This window comes from Danio aesculapii, chromosome 15 (genome assembly GCF_903798145.1).
Source record: "Danio aesculapii chromosome 15, fDanAes4.1, whole genome shotgun sequence".
NCBI lineage: Eukaryota > Metazoa > Chordata > Actinopteri > Cypriniformes > Danionidae > Danio > Danio aesculapii.
Genome location: NC_079449.1, coordinates 39,895,392 through 39,922,126, shown reverse-complemented (window position 1 = coordinate 39,922,126; position 26,735 = coordinate 39,895,392). Strand labels below are relative to the sequence as shown.

The window sequence follows — 26,735 nt, the reverse complement described above, 5'->3', positions numbered from 1 at the left end:
TTCTGAGCAAAAATAATCATTATCCAATTTAACTTTACCACAGTTTACAATAGACACCCACTAAAACGTCATTTAGTGTCGTGTTAATTACATGTCATAAAAGTTTTTGTCAGGCCTCATGAACTGTGATCTACAATAATTGCACAATTTTCCAAGCCACTTGATTTTACCAGTAATTTACCAGTGTATATTTTCAGTAAGTTTAAAATACTTTAAAAAATTATACAATTTGGCATGATCCTTTATCTATTTTGATAATGCTGAATGACAATAAACAACACATTTTCATCCACATTTTGTTTAAAAGTTGTTTAAAACTATTTATTATTTGTTTCTACTTATTTTTATGCACATTCTAAATAAAACCATTTTGATAACTATACTGTTTTTGACATGGCTTGGATACCAACATGAGACTTACAATAATAATAACAAAATAAAAACATAAAAATATTTTAAAAATAACAATAAAGGTGCCATGTTTTCAAACATTTGATTTTTTTAACAGTGAATTTCTATTTGGAGACAACATAGAGATAAGAAAAATAAAGTGAAATGTCTAATTTTCAGTTACAATGAGTGAAAACATTTGTTATTTTGGTAACACTTTACAAAAAGGTTCCTTAGTTAATGCCTTTACTAACATGAACTAATCATGAACAACACCTGTACAGCGTTTATTAATCATAATTGGACATTTACTAATGCCTTATTAACATCCAAGTCCATGCTTGTTACCATTAGTTAATGCACCCTGAGCTAACTTGAACTAACAATGACAACTGTATTTTCATTAACTAATGTTAACTAACATAAACAAATACTGTAGTAAATGTATTGTTTATTGTTTGTTCATGTTATGAACAAACATGAACAAATTGTTCATGTAATAAATGCATTAATTAACATTAACTAATGAACCTTATTGTAAAGTGTGACCGTTATTTTTAACAAATGTTATGTCTTTCTTTTCTTTTTCATTCCTCTAAAACCCGTTTTAACACATGTCAATCTGATTTTAATCATTTAAAATTATTTTAATCAATTTTATTTTCTTGTTTATTTTATTCTTGTTTTGTAAAGCACTTTGAATTACCATTAATAAATAAGCTTGCCTTGTCTTTTACCAGTTGTAATTTTCCTAAAGAATTGTCTAAATGACAATGTTTTTGTTTGAGATTTGGAATAAATGTTATTAATAGTTTATAAAATGAAACAAATATTAACAAGTTACTAAAATCCATAGCTCATAAATACAGTAAATCCACACTCTCAGGAAAAAAGGTATGCGAGCTGTCACTGGGGTGGTACCATTTTAAAAGATACAAATTTGTATCTAAAAGGTCCATATTAATACCTCAAGGGTACATATTAGTACCTAAAAAGCACAAAAGTGTTCCTCTTAAAATCTTTTGGTTCTAATATATACGTTTGAGGTACCAATATGGACTCTTTAAGTACAAATGTGTATCTTTTGAAAAGGTACCACCCCAGTGACAGCTCACGTACCTTTATTTTGAGAGTGCAGAGAAATTTTACAATATATCAAGTGCTCTGTAATTTAATTTCACCCACAGATACAGTTGAAGACAAAAATATTATTCTTTTTTCAGATATTTTACAAATACTGTTTAATGGAGAGATTTTTTCTACACATTTTTAAACATAATAGTTTTAATAATTAGTTTCTACTAATTTCTAACTTTTTATATCGCCATGATGTACATACTGTAATATTTTACTAGTTATTTTGCAAGATATTCCACTTAAAGAGCATTTAAAAAAAATGGATAACTAGGATAATTAGGCATTAAGTCATTGGACAATAGAGATTGCAATCAAAATGTAGTTTCTTAAGGGGGCCAATACTGTTGACATTAAAAGTAGTAATAACAACTGCTTTTATCTCTCCAGAGGAAAAAAAAAGAAATACTAGGAATTATAGCAAATACTATGAAATATTTAAAAAACAAATAATAATAATAATTCACAGTAGGCACATTAGAACATATTTTAGGATTTTTTTAACCTGTACTTTTCTACATCCTTCATCCATATGCCTCTATTGTTTTTTCAGGCCTGAGCCAGTAATGTGGACAAAAGATGGAGGTGAGCTTCCAGACGTAGAGCGAATGATCGTGGAGGGCAGAGATCTGATCATCACCACACTGAACAAAACAGACAACGGCACATATCGCTGTGAGGCCAGCAATCACCTCGGCACAAACAGAGATGAGTTTGTGCTCTATGTCTATGGTAAGAATCTCTGGACGACAGGAAATCAATTTCATAATGATTATTATTTTTATGTTCTCATGTCTTTTCATTGTTCATTTTATTTTGATTGTTTATGTTAATATCCATCGTATATCACATCAATACACACATACCAGCTAATTAAAAAAAAGAATAGAGTTTGTTTTAATGAGAGTTTTAGATTTTAATGGAAATTACGTTGGGCTAAAAAGTCTACTTTCTTTTTTTCTTTTTTTTTGTGAAAATAGGCTAATTTTATAACTCTAGAGATAAACAGTTGAGTTTTCCCATTTTTTAATCCATTCAGTCAATCTTCAAGTCTGGCGAGAGCACTTTTAGCTTAGCTTAGCATAGATCATTGAATCTGATTAGACCATTAGCATCTTAGTCAAAAATAACCAAAGACTTCAATAATTTTCCTATTTACAGCTTGACCTTTATGTAGTTACAGTATATTGTGTACAAAGACGATGGAAAATGAAAAGTTCTATTTTCTAGGTTGATATGTCTACTATACCCTCCTTTCTGTGTATTTACCAATGAAACTCAGCTAACTTGTGTGTTCTCTGATTCAAATGGATATGTTTCAGGATTAGCCCCAAAGTAAATATATTCTGAAGTTTCCATAGTTGCAAGCATGGATATCGCAATGTGTGTATCTGCAATAGTCACATGGCAGGATTAGATTATTTATTTACATTTACATTTACATTTAGTGATTTAGCAGACGCTTTTATCCAAAGCGACTTACAAATGAGGACAAGGAAGCAATTTACACAACTATAAGAGCAGCAGTGAACAAGTGCTATAGACAAGTTTCAGGTGTGTAAAGTCTAAGAAGCAAACATTTTTTTTAAAGAGAGAGAGAGAGAGTACAGTTAGTGGTATAGCCAGAGAGGCAGTTACAGATTAGGAGGGAAAGTGGAGACTAAATAGTTGCGTTTTAGTCGTTTCTTGAAGACAGCAAGTGACTCTGCTGTTCTGATGTAGTTAGGGAGTTCATTCCACCAACTGGGCAGATTGAATGCGAGAGTTCGGTAAAGTGATTTCTGCCCTTTTAGGGATGGAACAACGAGGCGACGTTATTAAATATTAAAAGATAAAGATATTATTAAATATCATTTTTTATTATTATTTATATAATGATGACCATGTTATTTTACATTTGGTTTGTTCAATTTCTGTACTAGGATTCTATCGTGGCCCGTTTCCACTGAGTGGTACAGTACTGTACGGGTCACCTTTATCAGGCTTGCTTTTCCACTGCTAAAAGGGTAGCAATGGTACTTTTTTGGTGGATGCAGTGTATGACAGAAAGTTTCAGTCGACGTCATTCTCGCTTGAGTAAATGTTTAGAGTAAAGCTGTACGAATCTTTTACATATCATATGAGAAGCACAAAACAGATGCTTTGTACACATAAATACTTGTGTATAAATGCTCAATACTAACCTTTTTTATGAACATGATTTGATTATAACTGCAGATCAATTGTAAAAAATAGTCTAAAAATAGTCTAAAATAGTCTACTGTAACATCTGCGAGATGTTACTAATTACAGAAAAATTACACACAGCATACATTTAGTCCTTTTTTGGGTTCAAAAACAACCCGCAACATATAGCCCACAGTCAGTGCAAACCTCTCATCTGTATCTTTAACCTTCACCAGCACATGTAACCTCTGTTAGAGAGTAATTCAGTCATTCTGAGTTCATAAAATAGTCCAAAAGGTGATTTGATAATAGTTAAACATGGCAGTTTGTTCAAGGTTTAAGTTGTTGAAACAATCATTTGCTCCTCCTGTTTTTCCGGCTTCTCCTTTGTCTCGCCAGTCTCGTGTTTGTCCATTTCTGAAAGGATCGGATGTCAGAAGCACTTCAATAATCATGTGCACGTTATTATTATCAGCTCATGAAGTTTGTTATTTCAAATATATAGTGGCATGGCGAACGCATGCGAGAAAGCAAAACCGCTCACGTTTTAGACAGCCTTATGAAAAAATACAGAGCACAGGGTAGATTCTGCTCTTCTTCTTGGTTTTGTGGCTGTTCATCAAGACAACGACAAGGTTTGTTTGAGCTTAAGTCGACTATGGCTCGTTATTAAATGTATATATTATTACGGTGTAATGTCTCGACTGTGTTTTTAAAAATAGCGGTTGTTTTGTTTTCATTGTCTTTTTTTTTTTTTTTGCTTGAATTTTTTTTATTTTATTAAACAGGGACAATGCTCATTAATAAACAGTGAAACTGTAAATAAGCCAGAGTTAGCCACAAGGGCTAATTTTCATCTGTTGCCCCCTGCCATATTTTAAAAGGCACCCTAAAATAAAAAAAACACATAATCACACATACAAAAACAGTAAAGTTACGTATGACAAAGGGATAAAACATGTAATAAGAATTTCTTAAAATGTAGACAAAAGAATTACAAATGATTACAAACTTGATTTGCTTTTAGCCATTTCTTTAACTTATATCTAAAAGTTGAATAATTTGTAACACCCCTTAAATCAATAGGAAGTGTGTTCCAAAAATGACTGGCTCTAACTGAGAAGATTGACCCTGTAAGTTGTACGACTGAACTGCACAGCACAGTCTCCCCTGGTAAAAGATTGTGTTGCTTGACCATTATTGTACTTGTGTGTTACAAACTCACATAATGGGGGTGGAGCATATCCATTTAAAATTTGAAAAATCATACAAGCATCAAAGTTTATAACTCTTTATAAATGATCAAAGCTCAATAAATAATGTTTTTGTATTATATTACAATGATGATACCTACTGTAATAGACTTCTGATTAAATACTTGAGGGCCTGTTTATAAAGTGATTCAACTGATTTTAAAACCGTTTTACTAGCGTGTGACCAACTAGTAAGACAATATGTAATATGAGAAAAAATCATGTAGTGCATAAAAGTGTCCTGGCTTGTTGCACAAGCGAGTGACGTATCTCTGTAAACCAATAGTGTTCAGCTGCGCATCTAGCTCCAGTTTTTGGTACCCTTTTGTCGTGCCAGGTACCCTTTGCAAAGGGTACCCCAAAAATGGTATGGTACGATTCGCTTTTTGGTACCTTTTGACAGAGGAAACGGCCATAAAAGCATACCGAACTGTACCGTACCACTCAGTGGAAATGGGCCATTATATTTCCCAGTAAACCCAGTCGATTCTAATGTTATCACTCCATTGAACGAGCATTATCAGCTGATAGATATGGGTGCAGAAGGCCCCTACTGGTAGGCTCAGAAGGCTGTTATCATCCATCCACATGGTTAATCAGCTATAGATCACTATATCACCTATAGATCAGTTAACAAGAATTATTTATATTATTTATTAAATTTCCCATTAATTGTATTTTATTAACGTCTACCCCAACCGTCACAGTAATGTAAAAACAGATCTGGATCCAGAGTCTTCTCTATGACTATAGCTGATTAATCATGTAGATGGATGATAACAGTCTTCTGAGCCCACCAGTAGGCGCAGAAGGCCCCAAATGGCCCATATGTATCAGCTGATAACCACTGATAACGCCCATTTAATCAAGTGATAACATTCAAAGTGGGTGGAAAACCATAAAGGACTGTATATTTAACTTTTATTTTTGCTCTGTCATATTTATATATGCTTGTAATTGATTACATGTTATGCAAATGCACTGCATAGACAAAGACTTCTAAATTAATGAAACCTTTCCAAATAGAGCTATTCAAATCAACTGGTGAAATTCTATTCATATCGCAGCATATAATCGCAGCAAAACAAAATATCGCAATGTCTGATTGTTCGAATATCATGCTGCCCTAGTTGCAAGTGATGATACTTGTGAAAGCTGCTAGTTACATTGGTTAAACCAACACAATCTCACGGCAATTCATAACTTTTTGATTTAGTGGCTAATTCGTATGAATTCGTACGATCTAATTCGTACATTTTCGTACGATTTGCTCATCCCCCAATGATGGTTGGGTTTAGGGGTGGGGTTAGGTGCCACGCCTCCTTTTTAAAATCGTATAATTTCATACGAATGAACTTGTACGAATTCGTACGAATTAGCCATTAAACTGACAAAACGTAAAATACTTACGTTTTCTGGTGAGATCAGGCGGGTTAAACTGATGGAAGTTAGCCAATTTTCAAGTGCTGCACTCTTTGGTCATTTTTTTGTGAGATGCTAATGGTCTAATCCGATGTAATGATCTATGCTAAGCTAAGCTAAAACTGCTCCAGTCAGACCTGAAGATTATCTGAATGGATTCAAAAGTAATAAAACTAAACTGTTTAACTATAGGGGGATTGCAAAATTTGCCTAGCTTCAATAGAAGTTGGGTTGTTCTTTAATGGAAAAAAATATTGGTAATTATTTGCTTTCTATTGGTGGCATGATAAAACTCCATAAATCATAATGGAATATGTGCCAAAAACACACTCGAAATGGGATTACTTGACAATGGGGTTAGTCTTTATATAATTATTAAAGTACAATACATTTGTGACTGCATTTATTAATCTTTGTTAATGTTGTTTAATAAAACTACAAAGTAATTATGATATATAAATGGTGTTGAGGTGTGGTTCATTCTTAGTTACATTACCAACACAACAACCTTCATGTAACTTCAAATGTATTGGTTTTAATGGTTGAAATTGGATGGTTTGCTATGATTTTAATGATATTTGTAGTGGAAACCATTAGAACTTCTGTGATCATTTCTATTGTAGTTTTTTGTCAGCAGGGATTCGCACTCAGTAAACCCATCCTGGCCTAGTTTTACCAGTGTTTTTGTGTGAAAACTGCTGGTGGTTGCAGTATTCACCACCAAAGTGAGACGAAGCCAGAAATGATAAGTTGGTTCTCCGAATCAGAAAGTAAAGCAAGAGAAGAGCACACAATTAAGGGTCCACTGCTAATGCGGATAACATTTGTCAAGCTAAAATTGGAAGGGAGATACAGAGCGCCTGGGACAGAGACGGATTTGTAGCATTGCTTTTTAATGGGCCCAACAGCATTCTCTGAGAGAAATCATACTTTGTATTTTTTGTACTAAAAACAAAGACGTGGGATTTGTCTCAACAGGAGGGGTTTTTATCGACGGACACCTTTTGAAAGTCAAGCCCACAGCACTCCATGACTTTCCGATGGCCTAGATTTATTTGGACACATTACAAAAGCCAAACAGACACACTAAAATCTATTTAACTAGTGGAGATGGCAGTTTAGAAACGTGAGTCAAGAGAAATCTGTAATACTTAGAGACAAATAGTATGTTAGCATTATGTTATTTTAACAACATGCTAACAAAATTGTTTATTTATTTATTTTAGATTATACATACACTTCGCAATGGCTACCTTGGCTGCTACATTGAAACTTTCAAGATAGGCTCATTCTAAAAACGTAACCCTACACTCAAAAAATTAACTCATTAAATGAACTCAATTTAATTCAGGGCAGGTACCTATGGCTGCATTTCATCTACAGGGCAGTATGACGCTGTTCCTTTTCACGCTTAGCTAACCGCTTACCTCCATGTGGATGGCTTTTCCACTGTTACCAGTTTGCCCAGTGGCTTGCCACATATGTCAGCGGACTTGTGATATGACGTGAGTTGACAACGTTGACAAAGAACGGTTCCAGAAAGCAGATAAGACAAAAGCAAAAGCCAAAAAATAAAGTAAACAAGTAAATAACAGGGTGAGAATGTGGTAAAATATGAAAACGTGGCAAAAATCAGGCTGCCGCAAGGGCTTTTTTCCCTAAACCCAACACTGTCGGTTGGGTTTTGGAAAGTGGGTGGGCACTGGCCAATCGGTGCTTTTGAAAACATTATCAGTTGGGTTTAAGAAAGAAGGAGGACCCACCTTAAGTTAGTCAGTCAGTCAGTTAGTCAACAAGTGGCCTCTGGTGGATTTATGCAAGAACAGCAGACATGAATGGCACTTTCAAAAGAATTTTTAGATCTGAAAAAGTGTACACATGGGCCTCTGGTGGATTTGCAAAAACAAAAACTGCAAAAAAGTACCTCCTGGGATGTATTTGGCACTCTCCAGAAGTGTTTATAGGGGTACGCATTCAGAATTAACCTGGCTGAAAACTTTAGTTATGAATCATTTGTTTTGTTTTTTTACAATTTAAATTGTTCTGAAATAAATGGTAATATTAAATAAAGACAAACATACAATATATTACAAATATGTCAGTGAAAAAAAATGTCTAAATAATGTGTTTGTGTAAAGTTTTAAAGAATTAGCGACCTTCTTGCTGTAAGGCGAGCGTGCTACCCACTACACCACCACGTCGCCTGAATTATTATTATTATTAATATTAATTAATATTATTATTATTATTAGTAGTAGTAGTAGTAGTAGTATTCAGATATTATCTACAATTAAATGAACTTCATAATATTCTCCAAACTCACTGAAACAAGTAGTAGCACATGTAATACACATGTAAAATGTTTGTGAAATAAACATTACAAGTAACATTTAGTGTTAACCTTTGGAGAACGTTGCAATATATCTGGATAAGTTCTATTAATGTAAAGGCCTGTTCACAATAAGAGTGATGAGCATAAATATAAAGGTAATTATAATTGTGTCCACACTCGCAAACGATAACGATCAGATCTGTTGTTAACTTATTACATTTCTAGCGCATAATCAGACATAGAATTTTGCAAATTCGCAAAAAAAGCCGGAGATATTTTTATATTTCAATTTGCTAGCCTGGCTTACTCAGCATTTACATTTTTATCATTCCCTCCCATGGTATAGCCAATTGTTTTCAATATTATCGTTTAATATTCTTAAAATCCCTTTAAATTGCACTTGCCCTTTCAATAAATTTCTGACTGGCTGTCAGTGTTTTATTGTTTATTTCCTAGGGCAAAACTGCAATTAAAGTGATCTCAACGATATCGCTTCTCTACATATTTATCATTACAGTTGTGGTCTGATCTCTGCTGTTGTTTTACACTCAGAACAATTTTTTGAATTATGTATTTATCGTTATTTTTTATAGTTATGGTGCTTGGTGTGAACGGCATTTTAATGTAATATTGTATTTACATAACCTTGAGAAAATCTTTCTAGAACATTATTATCATCTTATTAAATGGGTTACTATCAAAGACTGACCTGGCTAACCAGTCAAGCCTTGACCTCCAGTTTTTATTTTATTTATTTTTTTATTTTTTTAAATGAGAGAAAGCGAGTGACAGATAGGTGTGGAGAACGAGAGAGAAAGGGAGAATCTCATTCACATGACTCATTACCTCTGCTTCTAATTCATCTAGATGTCTGCCTTCACCCGAGTGATATTTATTAAGCCCTTCCTCTCAGGATGAGTTGTCCGACTCGCTCCCGAATGAACCTAATTTGCTAATGGTACGACTGCCAAGTGGCAATAAATGTCAGTTGAAATCACACAGTCTCTATTCATCTCCAGTTACCATTTTAATTTCCGTTTATTAATGTGTCTGTTGGTAGGTACACTTTATTTATATATTTTTTCCGAGGACAAATGGGAATGGAAATATCTGGTGTTTTGGAAAGGCAATAAATACAAAGTAACATTTTGGATATGCTATTTAAGATTACTTAGTTTTGTTTCAGTTGTTTTAGTCTTAGAAATGGATATCAAAGGGAAATTAAATATTTGAATTATGATTGTTCCAAACAATTTTGGTTCCTTAATGAGTCATTTTATTAATAATGTAGTTAAACCATTTGTGCAAATGAAGTCTGTTCAATTGCCCAAGCAAATAACAAAAGATTTTAAAAGTATGCTTTAAAAATACTGTACCTGTTGATCATATAGTACAAGTAAGAAATAATCAATGGATTGTTGTGCTTTAAAGGATTTTTAGTTCAAGACTTCACATCAGGCAGGCAAAGAACTGCCTGATGTGAAGCAGAGGTCATTTACCTAGTTATAGACAAGATTAAACTAGTTTTGCTCTTTGCAGCCCAATTTTTGACCAGATTTTTATCAGTTATGACATAGATCTCTTATAGATGGTTAGATCTCCTAGACCCCGCTTTAAATCAGTCACCGACAGATAGAGCTTGCAAAAGAGAGAGATAATGGGCCGTATCATACACCCGGCGCAATAAGGCGTAAGATGTTTATGGTGCAATTTGTTGCTATTTTTTAGACCAGCGCAACCCTAATTTTCATGTTTTGAGCCACATTGTTTCAATAGCAAATCCATTTGCGCCACTTTATGGAATCATGGGTGTGCAAAAGGAGGTGTTTTACTGTGCAATGTTGGCGCGTTGCTATTTTGAGGAACTGCAATTTAGACTGCACCATTGACCAACTAAAAGCTGGTCTAAAGTCCAGTGCAGAGCGTGTTAGTCATGTTAGTATATAGTAGTAGTAGTATAGTAGTATACAGTTGTATGTATATAGTTGAAGTCTAATTATTAGCCCTCCTTTGATTTTTTTTTTTCTTTTTAAAATTTTTTCCCAAATGATGTTTAACAGAGCAAGGAAATTTTCACAGTATGTCTGATAATATTTTTTCTTCTGGAGAAAGTCTTATTTGTTTTATTTCGGCTAGTACAAAAGCAGTTTTTAATTTTTTTAAATCATTTTAAGGTCAAAATTATTACCTTTAAGCTATGTTGTTTTTGATAGTTTACAGAACAAATCATGATTTTACAATAACTTGCCTAATAACCCGAACCTGCCTAGTTAACCTATTTAACTTAGTTAAGCCTTTAAATGTCACTTTAAGCTGTATAGAAGTGTCTTGAAAAATATCTAGTCAAATATTATTTACTGTCATCATGGAAAAGATAAAATAAATCAGTTATTAGAAATGAGTTATTAAAACTATGATGTTTAGAAATGTGTTGAAAAAAAATTCTCTTCGTTCAACATAAATTGAGGGAAAAAATAAACAGCTGACTTAAAAACTGAGTAAACTACTTGTCAATTGTAACTGTTAAGCTGACTTGTGTTTTTATAACTACACACACAGTTATTTTTTTTAACTTTGTTTAAGGCAACAGGTTTGCTCATGTTTTTAAGTGAAGTCAACAAATCTTTACAGTGTATAAGTTTGAATGTATTAATTCCTTAAAGGTCCCGTGAAATTACAATAATTTTTTTAGATGTTAGTAAGTGTTTAGAAGTGTTTAGTGTTTAGAAAATATAAACCTGGTATAAACATGTAAAGCTTGCAGTTTGTCACTTCTGCCTAAGTGGATCAACATTTTTTTTTCTAATGGGGCAAATCTTGCCCAATCAAATGCTCTCTTGTATCTCACATGCTCCACCCCCTTCAAAACACTTGTCATGTGTCTTTCGTTTGATTCACTTGAGCCCAATCACTCTAAATGGCAGAGCTGTGATAAAACAAAAGACTATTGGCAGATTTTTTAAAGGGGAGGAGCTACACTATGTCCCACCCTCTCTACAGTTTTCAGTTGAGATTACATCAAACATCAAATAAAAATTGCACATTTCAAAGCACTACACATGACCTTTAAGGGAGTTTAATGCAGTGTACATGTTATATCTATTAGAGCAAGGATGTCAAACTCAATTCCTGGAGGGCCGCAGCCCTGCACAGTTTACTTCCAACCCTAATTAAACACAGCTGATCAAGCTAATTAACTCTTTCAGTCTTGTTTGAAACCTATACAGGTAAGTGTGTTGAGGCAGGTCTGGAACTAAACTGTGCAGGGCTGTGGCTCTCAAGGAGTTGTTTGACATCCCTGTATTAGAGCATAGTGGATAGTTATGCCAATACAGGCTTCACCCTCTACTTTTACTCTCTCTATTGTATAAAAGAAAAGAAAGTGCAACCTCTATGTATTCAGTAGTCAAGCCCACGCAAAAACCAAACATTTCCAGGATAACTAGATAACAGCAGTGTCCACAGCCAATCCAATTTCTCCACTGGATGGGAAAATCCATGTATTGGTCCACACACTCTTATGTGTATGTTATTGAGCCGGCGAGAGACCTGTGACATCTCTCCGGCAGGTGTAATGTATAGTCTAATTGTAGCCAGCAGTGGGTCTGAGCAGACGAGACTCCCTCTGGCTACTCACAGCCTCCGGTTCTCCTCTGACTTTTAAATGAGCATCAGCATTTATGTCTCATGGGTTTAATCCAGCTCTTGCTTGGAACTTTAAAATATTTATTGCGCGCTTCCTATAATCAGCGTGTGCTCTCCACCAGCCCTCTCTCAATTAAAACCATGAGAACAGATGAAAAAGAGTTGCGTTTACTTGCTTGGAAAAAGCAAGCAAACATCCATAAAATTGACGTCTTTTTAGAAAGGCATCCGGAGCAAGGGATGAAATGCTTCCAGAGGCACTTGTGAGGCAGTCTGACCCTAAACTAAATCCTCGCCAAATCACTTAAAAACTGCTGAGTTGTATTTATACTTCCTCTCTAGTCTTAGGTTTGTTTAAAGAGCTAATTATGTATCAGTAATCAGTTCGGGAGACATGTAAAGGAAGGGCAGGCGAGACTGATCAAAACAACTCACATTTGAAGTCCAGGCCGAGGAAACTAGCAAATACTTACGTTTCTGATGTTGATGTAAAGGCTTAAACATAAAAAAAATGAAGGATATGTCTTGGCCAAACGGAAAAGGAGAAGATAAACAAAATAATAAAGCTGCTTTTACGTAATGTTGGCCAAAGTGATATGGCAAAGGAGTTATTCCAACACAATCTCACAGCAATTCATAACTTTTTGATTTAGTGGCTAAATCGTATGATTTCTTACGATCTAATTCGTACAATTTAGTAGGATTTGTTCATCCCTCAATGACGGTTGGGTTTAGGGGTGGGGTTAGGTGCCACGCCTCCTTTTTAAAATCATACAATTTCGTACAACTGAACTTGTACGAATTTGTACGAATTAGCCACTAAACTGACAAACTACTTACTTGCGTTAACTACTTACGTTTTCTCATGAGATCAGGCTGGTTAATCACACAAAAACAAGGCCTGGTCACCTTTTCAATGCTAAATCTAAGAAACGGCTTCTCACCAGAACTAAAATAAAAATGAAATATACAAAACTATCAATGAACTATAAGTATTTTTCAAAACAGGCTCATTGAAAATAGATTCTTCAGTCTACACTTTTGTGAATCTTCAAAAACAAACGTCAACAAACGCAGTTTTGCTTGGTAAAATTCACACTATAAGGCAGGATGACGTAAGTGAGTTTTGTTCATTTCACACTAACAATTTTACAGGGTAGGGTTGTCATGATACTGGAATTTGGTACCAATCAATACTGTAATTTTAAAAACATTAATTTCCCGCTAACATTTGAGTACTGTTGAGTATACGTTCAATCTGCTACTGTCCACCGGAGGTCGCAAATGCATGCTTTGTGAGCCTTAGTGTCCCACCAGTGAAGATATACAGCCATATCAGACTCCTTCGAGTGTGAAATTGCGTTTATACAACAGTTTGACAGCATAATCGTGTACATAAAAAAGAAAATCAAGTCTTAAAAACCCTTTTTTGTATGAGAAACTACTCTCTTTTGCCATTCATTCACATCTGCAGCTGATGTCAGAACAGCAGAAACTGTTACTATTTCACCAACGTCACTTTAGATTTGAATGATTCTCTTGCATAATGTCTAAAGTGATGACAAAACAGGCGATTTGCTCACACTTTAAGATTAAATGAAATGCCATCAGTCTACAGAGATTTCCCAGTATTTCTCTGTTGTAATCAGGATATCACAATGATTAACCCACGAAAAAGCTAAAGCAAAGAAAATTTTCTGTTTTCTGTTATTTTACAGACTTATTTCTTTACATATTATTTTTTCAAACTACTAAAATATCAATAAAAGTCACTTTGTTAAACTGTAGAGTTAAATTTTCAACATCAAAGGTCGACAGAGCAGAGATCAAGCTCCCACAATGCAATTCACAACCATAAATAAACGGAAAACAACAGAAACTGTTAATTAACAGCTATTTTTTAGATAGCAGTGTAGTTTGTAGTGACATTAATATCCACAGTGGCCACTTGCTGTACAAAACTGCCATCAACAACAGAACGAAAGACCTAATTCTCTTCAAGCGAAAATGTAATTCAGTTTTTCGTTTGATTTTGATGTGAAACATGGCCCTGACATATTCCTGACAGGCTTCGTGAGCTACACCCAGATCAGAAACCCTGAGGGAGACACACTCAGCCCGGAGCAGAAATGAGCGGCCAACAGTCACACACCGTTTGAACTGCATCGCCAATGTTGATCTTTTCCCATCTTCCCATCTCTTGTCTTTCTCCATCTCTCTCGCTGCCACTTCACATCACCTCCACCTTTTTACATCAGACACTCTTTTTTTCCCTCTTATTGTACAAATTGGACTAAAAGGTTTTTGGCTCCAGTAAAGAAGAAGAAGACGAAGAAAAAAAAAAGACTAGCCACAGATGAAATTCTGCTTGTCAGTGTGTGTCATGCAGGTGAGAGATAAAAGGCTAATCAGACATCTGCTGTTTCGGTAGATAGAATGGTAGATGTAGTTCTCCACCATGGACAGCAAGTGGATGGGGACAAGTAACACTTCATTGTGTACCTTAAAGTGTTATATAAGCCAAAAAATAAAATGTAATTCTGTTATTAAATACTCACCCTTGTGTTCCAGTAAACTGAACCCTTTGTTCATCTCTGGAATGCAAATTAAGATCTTTTAGATGAAATCCGAGAGCTCTCTTCTAGCATAAACATGGTCAGTGTTGCTAGTTTAAAGTAGCGTGTTTTCACAAAATTGAATATTCGTTGAAAGATTTGAGATTATTTAAATCCTCTTAGCCAGCGTCAGGACGTGGACGCACTGGGGCGCTATTTTAGAACATGTCAGTGTTTACAAATAGATTACATTAAAAAGAACATGAGTAATCTTGACAAACTAGACATTAATCTAAAGCTGCAACCTTCAAGCAGCCATTGTAGCTAGTTGTTCTTTCAATGGGAAGCCTATAAAGAATGTATTTGCTAAATTTGTGTGGATACAGAACACGCTTACTAGATATATATACTTACCATTGTAATAACAGACACACAAGCATTCATTGCTGTAGATCACGATTTATATTGAAAGGTAAGAGTCCTCAGAACATCGCATAGAACACATTTAGTCCACCGATACAATACTGTTGAATTATGGTTATTCATTTATGTCATGTTTTTTTTTCCGGAGACCTATTGTTTACAACATGGTTTACTATGTTACTTATGCTCGAAAACGGCATCTTTATAGGAAAAAGCAAGACGATGTCATAGCTTACAGTGTTACAAATAAAATGAGAGCACGAACTGAAAAAAAAGTCAGTTATAGTTGCTAAAATCTAAAAGCAGTCACATGTTTTGACGTTCTACATACAGTATGCTATCTTATGCCGAGTTCAGACTGCATGATTTTCAAAGAAGTCACATCACAGATGTTTTCACACTGCATGATTATCTGGGGTAGCATTCCTTCGCTGCTGTGTTTACACTGAACAATGGATAGGCGACAGGGGGATCACACTGTATGACTTTACAATAGGAAGAATCAACAACTTCCATCCACAAACTACGTCTCACAACCAAACACACTTGAGAAGTGACATGAAAACATGGTCATGTAGTATATCTTTTGTTATTAACTACATAATGAGAAAGAAGCCTTTAGTGGGATAAAAAATTTACTTATATTGCTCACCTGGGTTTGAAGAGAATTAGCAGTTTCTCCTCAACCTTTTTCTTTTTTTTTTGACCCGGTTGTGGTCTTGCTCAGATGACAAGTCAAACAGACAAATTTCCACTAGTTTTTTCTCCAATTCTTGGGTCCAAAAAGACTGAAAATAAGTTCTTTTAAGCCATACTAGTGGATACTGCTCTTTTGTTGGCTGTAAGTAATCGCCAATGTTATTCTCATGTTATCAGAACACATTTCACACAGCATGATCTTGATTCGCCGACAGGCCCAAGTATTTAGCATACCAAATGTTTCATTGGTGTCGGCGACTCATCAGCGATTCTCTCAGATCGACTCTTTGATAGTTCACATTGTGTGATTGTTACTCACATGAACAAGCATCGATTTGCCTGTGATTTCAGGCATTTGTCGGCGATTTCTTAAAACCTGTCAGTCAGTCAAATTCATGAAGTCTGAACTCGGCATCACATGAGTCAGCAAAATATATAACCTTGTTATGGTGGTTTTTGAATATTTGACTGAAAAAGAAATGCAAATATTGTGATTTTAATACATTTTTAGGTGCATATGGTACACTGTAAAAAGAAAATCTTCCTGCCAAAAAATGTTTAGTTGAATCAAATGAATTGTTATCATCAAATTATTTGTTATCATCTCAACTTAAATCAGTCAAACTGACTAAACATATTACATTGAACTTTGTATAAGTCAGCAAAATATATAACAGCATTTTACTGTATATATTTTAATGAAACAAATCAAATATATTGTGTCTTTAAATATGTCCCTCAGTTGCATATGTTACGCTGTAAAAAATCTCCCTGCCTATTTTTTTAGTTGATTCAAATGAACTTTTCTAGTCATCTCAACTTAAATTAGTCAAACTGACTAAAAATGTTACATTTACACTAAAGTCAGCATAATATAGCAGTGTTCTAGTGGGGTATTCTTATGTTTTAATTTTGGAAATCATGCCTTTAAATATATCTTTTAGGTTCACATGGTACACTGTAAAGAGAAATCTTTAAATTACACAGTATTTAACTGTAATGAACTGTATTTTACTGTAGGACAGTTATGCAGTATGTTACCATATTTTAAAGTTGCATTGTGGAAATTACTGTATATTTTACAGTAAAGATATACAATCCCATAAATGCATATACAGCAAGACAAATGGTGCTGTAAATGTAAATACAATGTTTACTGTAATTGACTCACAGTAAGTTCCTGGCAAACTGTTGCCAGTAAGTTACTGTAGAGTCTACAGGGAATTGTTAACCATGTAGTCATCTCAACTTACTGTAAATCAGTCAAACTGACTAAAAAATATTAGGTTAAACTTTGTATAGCTAGAAAAATGTAGTTGAATCTTGATTAGCATATTAAATTAAGCGAAAGTATCCTAAAAGAATGAGTTGTCATTACTATTTGTTATATAATTTCCAGTTGAGTTTGGATACACTGGATACACTGAAAAAAAAACAATGTTTTAAGGTGGTTAGTGGTTGCAAACAATTTAAATGGGCTAAATTTAAACAAATTCAATTTAGTATTATTCAACTTAATTTGTTTGTTTAAATGTAGCCCTTATAAATTGTTTTTAATCACTTACCTTAAGAAAAAAGTAAATCCAATAACCATTTTTTCACTGTAGGAAATTTCAGCAAACAATGGTAAATGTGACCACACCAGTAATACTTTACTAGTAAATGTCTGATGAAATGTCTGTGTATAAAATATCATCTTAATTCAGCTATAGGGCTACTAAGCACAGTTATTTTTGCACAAACGTGGTTTTCTACACTTTATTATAAATTTAGATAAAATCTTTGACATGGATGTTATTAATGAATCCCGATTTACTTGTGAAGACATTGGTATGCGGATTTCACTCAAGCAATTACCGAATGAGACCCACTGCCCTGATTTGTAATCCTCTCAATCTGCGCAAGATAAAGAGGCTAGTAACTCAAATGACTAAACTGGCATTAACTGGCTCCATTGGTTTGAAATACAGAGCGATTTGCATGATAAGTAGCATCATTACAGAGCAGCGCAGCAGACATCGGAGATTAGCATCAATGTATACTTATGAATATGTCCAAATGGCTGTGTTTTTCAGGATGTGTTAGCATGTACTTGAATCCATCATGTCCTCCCAACATTCGATCATCCTGACTGCAGGTTAATGCAGTCGATTACTGTCTTCATTACTGCACTTTGAAAAATGCTGGGTTGATTTAACCCAATTTTGGGTCAAATATGGACATGCCAACCATTGGGTTTGTCCATATTTGACCCGAAATGGAATTAAAATAACCTAACATTTTTGTTGTGTGTTTGGTTTTTAGTTTTGTGGCCTTTTTTCCCTTCTCTCCCTTGTTTTATGTCCTCACCCTTGTCTTCCCTTACTGCCCCTTTCTGTCTGCGTCCATGGCCGACAGCTAAAGATTTCCCAGGTACAACTACAGGTAAATATGTTTTTTGCTGGAGTGCTGGTATCATCATTGCGGGACAGGGCGCTGTAATGTGGCTTGTGGACTGGTGGCTCGGGTTTCGCCAATTAACCTCCTCCATAGCATGAGCTGGGAGCCATTTGCCTTGCATGGGAGCACTGCTGATCTTTGTCAAATGTCATGGTGCTCCATGGTGCCGTCATTCACACGAGGGATGCTTAAACCTTTGGCCTACTTACTGTCGGGAGGGAATGGAAATGAATCGCATTTTCTGTTAGGAAGAGCCTGGAGAGTTACAACTTATAGGTTATTTTGTAGAAGGGTCAAAGACACGAGGAGAGCTCTGCTCTGAATGAAATACAAAAAGAACGAAATATTTGCTGAAATTATGTAGTTTAAAATGCATGTACTTATACATTTTTAATGGCATTTTAAGGTCGAATGTCAAGTGGTATAACCATGAAATTCTTAAATGTATTGATTTTTTGCTGAAATTATGTAGTTTAAAATGCTTGTTCTTAAAATGTTTTAATGGCATTTTAAGTTTCAATGTCAAGTGGTATAACCACAAAAATTATTCATATTAATATTATTGACATTATTATTGAGATTTTTTCTAAAATAAGTAATTTAATGTGCTTTTTATAAAATAATAATAATAATAATAATAATAATAATAATAATAATAATAATAATCCTATTTTAAGATTGAATGTCAAGTGGCATTACCACAAAATTGTTAAATATTATTAAAATTTTTGCTGAAATAATATAGTTTAAAATGCATGTTTTAAAGATTTTTTAATGGCATTTTAAGGTCAAATGTCAAGTGGTATAACCATGGAATTCTTAAATAGTATTGACAATTTGCTAAAATAATGTAGTTTAATATATGTGTTCTTAAAATGCTTTTAATGGCAATTTAAGGTTGAATGTCAAGTGGTATAACCATGGCAATCTTAAATATTATTGACATTTTTGCTGAAATTATGTAGTCTAAAATGCATGTTCTTAAAAATATATTTTTAAGGTTAAGGTCAAGTGAAAAAAGGTCAAGTGGTATAACCACTTGGAATCCTTAAAATTGACATTTTAGCTGACTTAATATAGTTTAAAATGCATGTAATGGCATTTTAAGGTCGATTGTCAAGTAGTATATTATTTCAAATATTATTGTTCTTTTTTTTTGCTTAAATTGTGTTGTTTAAAATGTATGTTCTTAAATACTTTGTAAATGCCATTTTTAAGGTTAAATATCAAATGGTATAACCATGTAATTCCTTAATATTGTTGACTTTTTTGCTGAAATAATGTAGTTTAAAATGCTTGTTCTTAAAAAATAATAATAATAATGCTATTTTAAGGTCAAATGTCAAGTGGTATAATCACAGAAATGTTGAATATTATTTAAATTTTTGCTGCAATAATGTAGTTAAAAATGTATGTTCTTAAAATGTTTTTAATGGCATTTTAAGGTCAAATGTCACGTTGTGTAACCATGGAATTCCTAAAAATTATTGACATTTTTGCTGAAATTATGTAGTTTCAAATGCATGTTCCAAAAAATAATGCTATTTTTAACGTCAAAAGTCAAGCGGTATAACCATGAAATTCTTAAATATTATTGATATTTTTTGCTGAAATAGTGTAGTTAGAAATGCATTTTTAAGGTCAAAGTTATGAAGTTATACAGTTTAAATTGTATGTTCCTAAAAATATACATTTTTAATGTCATGTTAAGGTTAAATTTCAAGTGGAATAAAAATGATTTTTTTTAGATATTAGTAACATTTTTGCTAAAATTATGTAGTCTAATATGCATGTTCATAAAAAATATTTTTTATGCCATTTTAATGGCAAATGTCAAGTGTATAACCATGGAATTGTCATTTTTAGCTGAAGTAATATAGTTTAAAATGCATGCTTAGTTTTTAAAGGCATTTTAAGGTTGAATGTCAAGTGGTTTACCCATGGAATTCTTTAAAAAAAACTTTGACATTTTTCTAACAGTAAATGGTTTAGTTTAAAAATGCATGTTGTTCTTATTATTTTTTAATGCAATTTTAAGGTCAAATGTCAAGTGGTATAACTGTGGAATTCTTAAAAAATATTGACATTTTTCTTAATTTTTGTATTTTAAAATGCATGTTCTTAAAATATTTTAAGGTAAAAAGGGTAAAATCAAGGTATCTTTAAATATTATTTCTTACAATAAAACTATATATTTTCAAATAATAAAATAATATATTTATTACACACATTATTATATTGCATGTGTGATGGATTCATATTCATATTTTTGTACTTGTACTAATATGTACCTTTAAGGTATCATAGTGAATCTTTTAGGTATTTATATAAACCCTTCAAGTACAAAACTGTACCTTTTGAAATAGTTCTACCAAAGTGACAGCTTTTTGTACCTTTATTTCTGAAAGTGTGATAGATATCATGCACTTTTATTTTGAATTAAAAATGTTTTCCTACAGTCATACCACTTGACATTTGTCAACTACTCTTGATTTTGTTAAACAAATACATAAATATATTAAACTACAATTTCAGCTATTTCTGTAATAATATTGCATCATCACAGAAAGATTACACCACTTTGACGTTGTTGACATTATACTCCTTCAACACAAAAAATGTAAACCGTCATTGACCCAGAAAGGAATGGAGCAAACCAAAAGACGAAAAATAAAAACGAAACTCTTTTTCCTCGTCTCCTTCTCTTAATTAGTTTTTTTTATTACTGATATCTCAAATACCCAGCCAAATTGAATACGAAGAAACCAATACTACTTTACAGATGATTGTGTTATCCTATCCTTAAACACACACACACACACGCACACACACACACACAAAGTCTAGTTTTGTTTAGCTTACTAGAACCGACTAGCATAAAACATGTTATTATATGTCATCAATGTGTGCATGATATGGCCTTTTGAGAACATGTTTTGTTTTGGTATGTGCCGTTTACGTCCTGTTCTGTTTTGTTTTTGTGAACCATTGATTTTTATTTCCAGCTTGGTGGTCTGTTTCGCTGCGGTCTCTGTGCTGAATGTTCCACCTCGATGTGTTTGAACTATTTTGTCATAGGTCAGTTTTCCTTAGCCCGCTCTCCCAGGAGAGAACCGATTTGAATAATTAGCAAGCATAATTTGTTTTAAAAAATCTAATCATATTTTATGCCACCCACACCACGATCCGCTGAGAGTAAAGCCAGCATGAGCTGCAATATGAGTGGAGATAACAGTGTAAATATATATATGCTTCATATGTGGAACGGTTTAAACAAATAACACAGTTCCCTCCAGAGTTCTGTACATTAATGTAAACACAGCTTACGCTTGCTTTTACAAATGGACTGAAATTGTATTCTGTGTTAATCAACAGGTTTTGTCAATAGAGCTTAACTTGTTTTGAACCTGGCACGTTCCAATAATAATGCAAATTAAAACGGACCTTGTTTCTCATCTCGCAGACATTTCTGTGCGCAATTTCACAGGGTCTTTGCCACAAATTGTAAAGCAAGAATTCAGCATTAATTAATTCCACAGCGATTTATTTGGATGCAAATGTTCATTTGAAATGTATGAAGAATCTGTCTGGGTGTTTTTTTGTGTGCGCCGTAGAAAACACACACTGGTTCTGTGCCTCTGGCCTTTCACACGCACGCATCTTAATGGAATTCATTAACGCTCAAGCAAAATGACTTGCGTCTTTGGCCACATGTCAGCATCTCTGAATGAGACTAATGATCTCTAATGGAATTTCTACCGACTGAAGCTTTGCTTCCACAAACTAGCTCCATTTCCAAAGGAGCTCAGTATGTTTTTGCTCCATCAACGGAAATATAAACGTGTTTCATGGACTTTGTTATACTACAAGTATCAATGTTTTGGTTTAAAGGTATAGATCTACCAAAACTGAACATTCAGTCATCATTTACTCATTCGTCCCTTGTCACAAACCTGTTTGATGTTCTTTCTGCTGTCGAACACTAAAGAAGATATTTTGAAAAATGTTGGCAACCTGTAACCGATGACTTCGATTGTTTTTACTAGTTTGAATCCTAATGGTTTCAAACATTCTTTAGAATATCTTAATTTGCGTTCAACAGAAAAAGGAAACTTAGGGAACCACTGGACGATAAGTAAATTGTTAGTAACTTTTCATTTTTAAGTGAACTATCCCTTTAAGGGTCTAAAAAGTTTCAATTAGCATTATTAAACACTCATAGAAAACATAATCTTCATCATCAACACTACATAAAAAAAACATGCTAAAAACAATTTTAGTTTCTATCAATTAGTGTTTCAGTGGATAATTCCCCCAAAAAGGTATATTTAGCCACAAAAGAAGATATTTTGAAGAATGAAGAAAACCTGTATCCGTTGTCTTTCATAGTGTTTGTTTTTCCTAGTTTGGATGTCAAATGTTTAATGGTTTCAAACATTCTTTAGAATATCTAGGAATATATAAAGGAAGCTTATAAGGAACCACTGAAGGATAAGTAAATTAGTAACTTTTTATTTGGGTGAACTAACCCTTCAATGGTAGAAAGAAGTTTTGTGCTGGAAAAACGATTTTAGTTTAAATCAATTAGCATTTCAGGGACAGTTGCCCAAAAAAGATATATTTAGCCACAAAAGATATTTTGAAGAATGTTGGAACACAGTAGGAATCCCAGCAGACACCTTGATGTCAATGCAACATCAAAAAGCACAAAAAAAAGCTAATAGTATCCTCAAATCACAAAATAATTCTCTAGATATGCCATCATTGTCTATTTTGGAAAAATTAATAACAAAAGACTAATTTAGTGAAGGTTTAATTTCTGCATTATACATGATGCTGGTGTTAGGATCAAAGGAATCTTCAAATTGTAAATTGGAGGCTTGGAGATTAGATCTTAAGGAGGATATTTCTACAGAGGACTGGATGAAGACATGCGAGTTGATGAGGATTTACATAACTCTAATTTTTATTGAATAAATATAATGAAAATATTCCAGATACTTGTTTGAGATGCAGGAACCTTAAAGGAACGTTGGATCACTGTATATGGGAATGTAAAGGAATACAGAACCTTTGAAAAGGTGTGAAAGAAATTATAGAAAATATTCCTGAGGTTAATACACCGATGTCTCCTTTAATTTTGTTTATTTCATTTATATCCCAAGGAGATCAAGTTAAAAAAAACAGAGCATATATTTATGAATATATGTACAAGTGAAACGACTTGTTTCTTTAAATTGGAAAAGTATATGTGCACCAAATATAGGCTGTTGGCTAAAAGAGATGGTAACAAACATGTCAATGGAAAAAATAACTTATATGATAAGAAATAAATACATAATTTTTGATAGAGTTTGGGAACCTTTTATGCTGTTTTTAAGAGGTGGTGGATTTGGAAATGTTTTACTAGAAGATTATTAACAGAGATGATATTGTATTCTGATGTAAAATACTAAGAAGCCTTTTGTTTTGTTTCTTCATTTGTTTGTTTGTTGGTTTATGTTAAATCTGACATTTGGAAATGTGTATGTACATGTTAAAATATAATAAAAAGGAATTGGGAAAAAAAGCAAATAGATTTGATCTCAAAACCTTGATTGATGCTCTGTTGAACACCAACATAACCTCACAAACAGTACTATAACATGAGAAAAGTGAAATTACAATGGTTTTTGTATCCCACAACGCATGTAAACTCAAAATGACACCAAATTTACATCTAATATGGGAAAATTAGCATTTTTTAACATAATGAAGGTCTTTTGACATCTAGGTGCTTGCTGGCATTGACATACACAGTAGAAAGAAAGAAAAAATGATTATGGAAGTCAATGGCTACCAGTTTCCAACCTTCTTCAAAAGGTTTTGTTTTCAACAGAAGACAGCAGTTGATCCAGTTTTTGGTGAACTGTGTCTTTAAGATTTTATTCACAAATGTCTGACCTTGACAAAAGAAATTAACTAGAAAAGATTTCCATGTCAGAGTAGATTTGGCCACAGAGACACACTCACTTTTTTACATCATCGCAAGATGTTTACCAGCCAGAATAAACTTTTCCAGAAAGTTAATGACTAAAATGTTTTGGTTTAAAGGGAAAGTTCTTCCAAAACTGAACATTCTGTCATCATTTACTCATTCGTAACTTGTCACAAACCTGTTTGACGATCTTTCTTCTATTAAACACAAAAGAAGATATTTTGAAAAGTGTTGGAAACCAGTTACCATTGATCATTTTTTTCCCTAGTTTGGATGTCAATGGTTAATGGATTCAAACATTATTCTGAATATCTTCATTTGCGAAAAAGGAAACTTATGGAACCACTGAAGGATAAGTAAATTGTTAGTAACTTTTCATTTTTGGGTGAACTATCCCTTTAAAGGTAGAAAGAAACATCCAGACATCATCAACACTACGTAAAAAAAAACACGCTAAAAACAATTTTAGTTTTTATCAATTAGTGTTTTAGTGCCATTGACTTCCATAGTGTTTGTTTTCTCCTAGTTTGGAGGTTAATGGTTTCAAACATTCTTCAGAATATCTTAATTTGTGTTCAACAGAAAAAGGAAACTTAGTGTACCACTGGAGAATACGTAAATTGTTAGTAAAATAGCATTTTTGGGTGAACTGTCCCTTTAAGTGTATTGAAGTTTAAAATAGCCTTTACTGTTAGCAAACATCCAGACATCATCAACACTACATAAAAACTGTTTCAGTTTCTATCAATTAGTGTTTCAGGGATAGTTCCCCCAAAAATGTATATTTAGCTACAAAAGAAGATATTTTGAAGAATGTTGGAACCCAGTAGCCATCCCAGCAGGCACCTTGATGTTCAAACAACATCAAAAAGCACATCAAAAATGCAAATACATTTGGTTTAAAAACATTGACGTTCATTTGACATCCACATATTGATGCTTATTTGAACATCAACACAACGACACAACAATTATAATACAAGACAAGTTTTTCTGAAAGTTTCAATTACAAATTTACACAGATTTTTTTTATTCCTACAATGCATGTGAACTTCCTTGATGTCAAAATGACACCAAATTTACATATAATAATGGTAAATTACCATTCTTTACATCTTTTTGACATCAAGGTGCCTGCTGGGATTGACATCCATAGTATGCCGAAAATAAAATACTATAGTAGTCAATGGATACCGGTTTCCAACCTTCTTCAAAATATCTTCTTTTGTGTTCAACAGAAAATCTTAGGCAACCACTGGAGGATAAGTAACTTTTTATTTTTAGGTGAACAATCAATTTAAGGGTAGAAAAAAGTTTGAAATAACATTTTTTAGCATTTACTACACCGAGACATCATTCACACAACATAAAAAACACACAAAAAAACTATTTTAATTTATATGAATTAGTGTTTCAGGGATAGTTCACCCAAAAATGTATATTTACCCACAAAAGAAGATATTTTTTTAAGAATGTTGGAACCCGTAGCCATCCTAGTGGGCACCTTGATGTCCAAACAACATCAAAAAGCACATCAAAAATGCAAATAGATTTGATGTCAAAACCTTGATGCTCATTTGACATCCACACATTGATGCTCTGTTGAACACCAACATAACAATACAAAAAGTGTAATAATATGAGGTGTTTTTTTAAAGTTTCAAATAAAAATTTACACAGATTTTTTTTTTTAATCCTGACAATGCATGTAAAACATGTAAACTTCCTTGATGTCAAAATTACACCAAATTTACATATAATAATGGTAAAATACCATTTCTGACATCAAGGTGCCAGCTGGGACTGACATCTATAGTAGGAAGAAAAAACTTTTTTTAACATATTCACAAGGTGTTAACCAGCCAGAATAAACTACCAGAAAGTTAATAGCTATAATGCCTCGTTGTTAAAACTTCTGTTTCTAACTTCTTTTTGGCCTGATTATGTCAAAATGCTATCAGATCAATTTGTTTTTCAGCCTCACTTGATGTATATTGGGGTCTTTACTCCCTGACCAGATACATTTGCAGATATGAAAGTGTTTTCTGCTCTGTGATGTCTGTTCAAAGGAATCCATGCTTTGCTGAATCTTTTTTCTCAGTAAAATATGCTGATAAAGTTGTAAAAGTGAAATGGTTATTTAGCAAAATATGTATTTTAAGCAAATCATGGCTGATTAAAAGAGACATTTATATATATATTATTTCATATATAAAAGTTTGTTTTTAAAAAAATAAAAAATAAAATAAAAATCCCTGTGGGTATCTTTATTTCAAAACAACTTCAAATAAACTTGTTAA

General features: G+C 33.3%; 1 protein-coding gene across 6 annotated transcripts in view; it reads left to right on the top strand.

Annotated features, from left to right (window-relative positions):
- The window catches only part of cadm2b (cell adhesion molecule 2b), a 473,989-nt gene that overhangs the window by 429,503 nt on the left and 17,751 nt on the right, over positions 1 to 26,735 (top strand). For 3 of the 6 annotated variants that reach the window (XM_056473681.1, XM_056473676.1, XM_056473679.1), the window contains exons 8-9: positions 2,078 to 2,256; positions 18,417 to 18,443. In XM_056473681.1, the coding sequence (XP_056329656.1) occupies positions 2,078 to 2,256; positions 18,417 to 18,443 (206 nt within the window). The remainder of the gene's footprint in view (positions 1 to 2,077; positions 2,257 to 18,416; positions 18,444 to 26,735) is intronic. The other 3 variants (XM_056473677.1, XM_056473678.1, XM_056473680.1) reach the window with 1 other exon arrangement.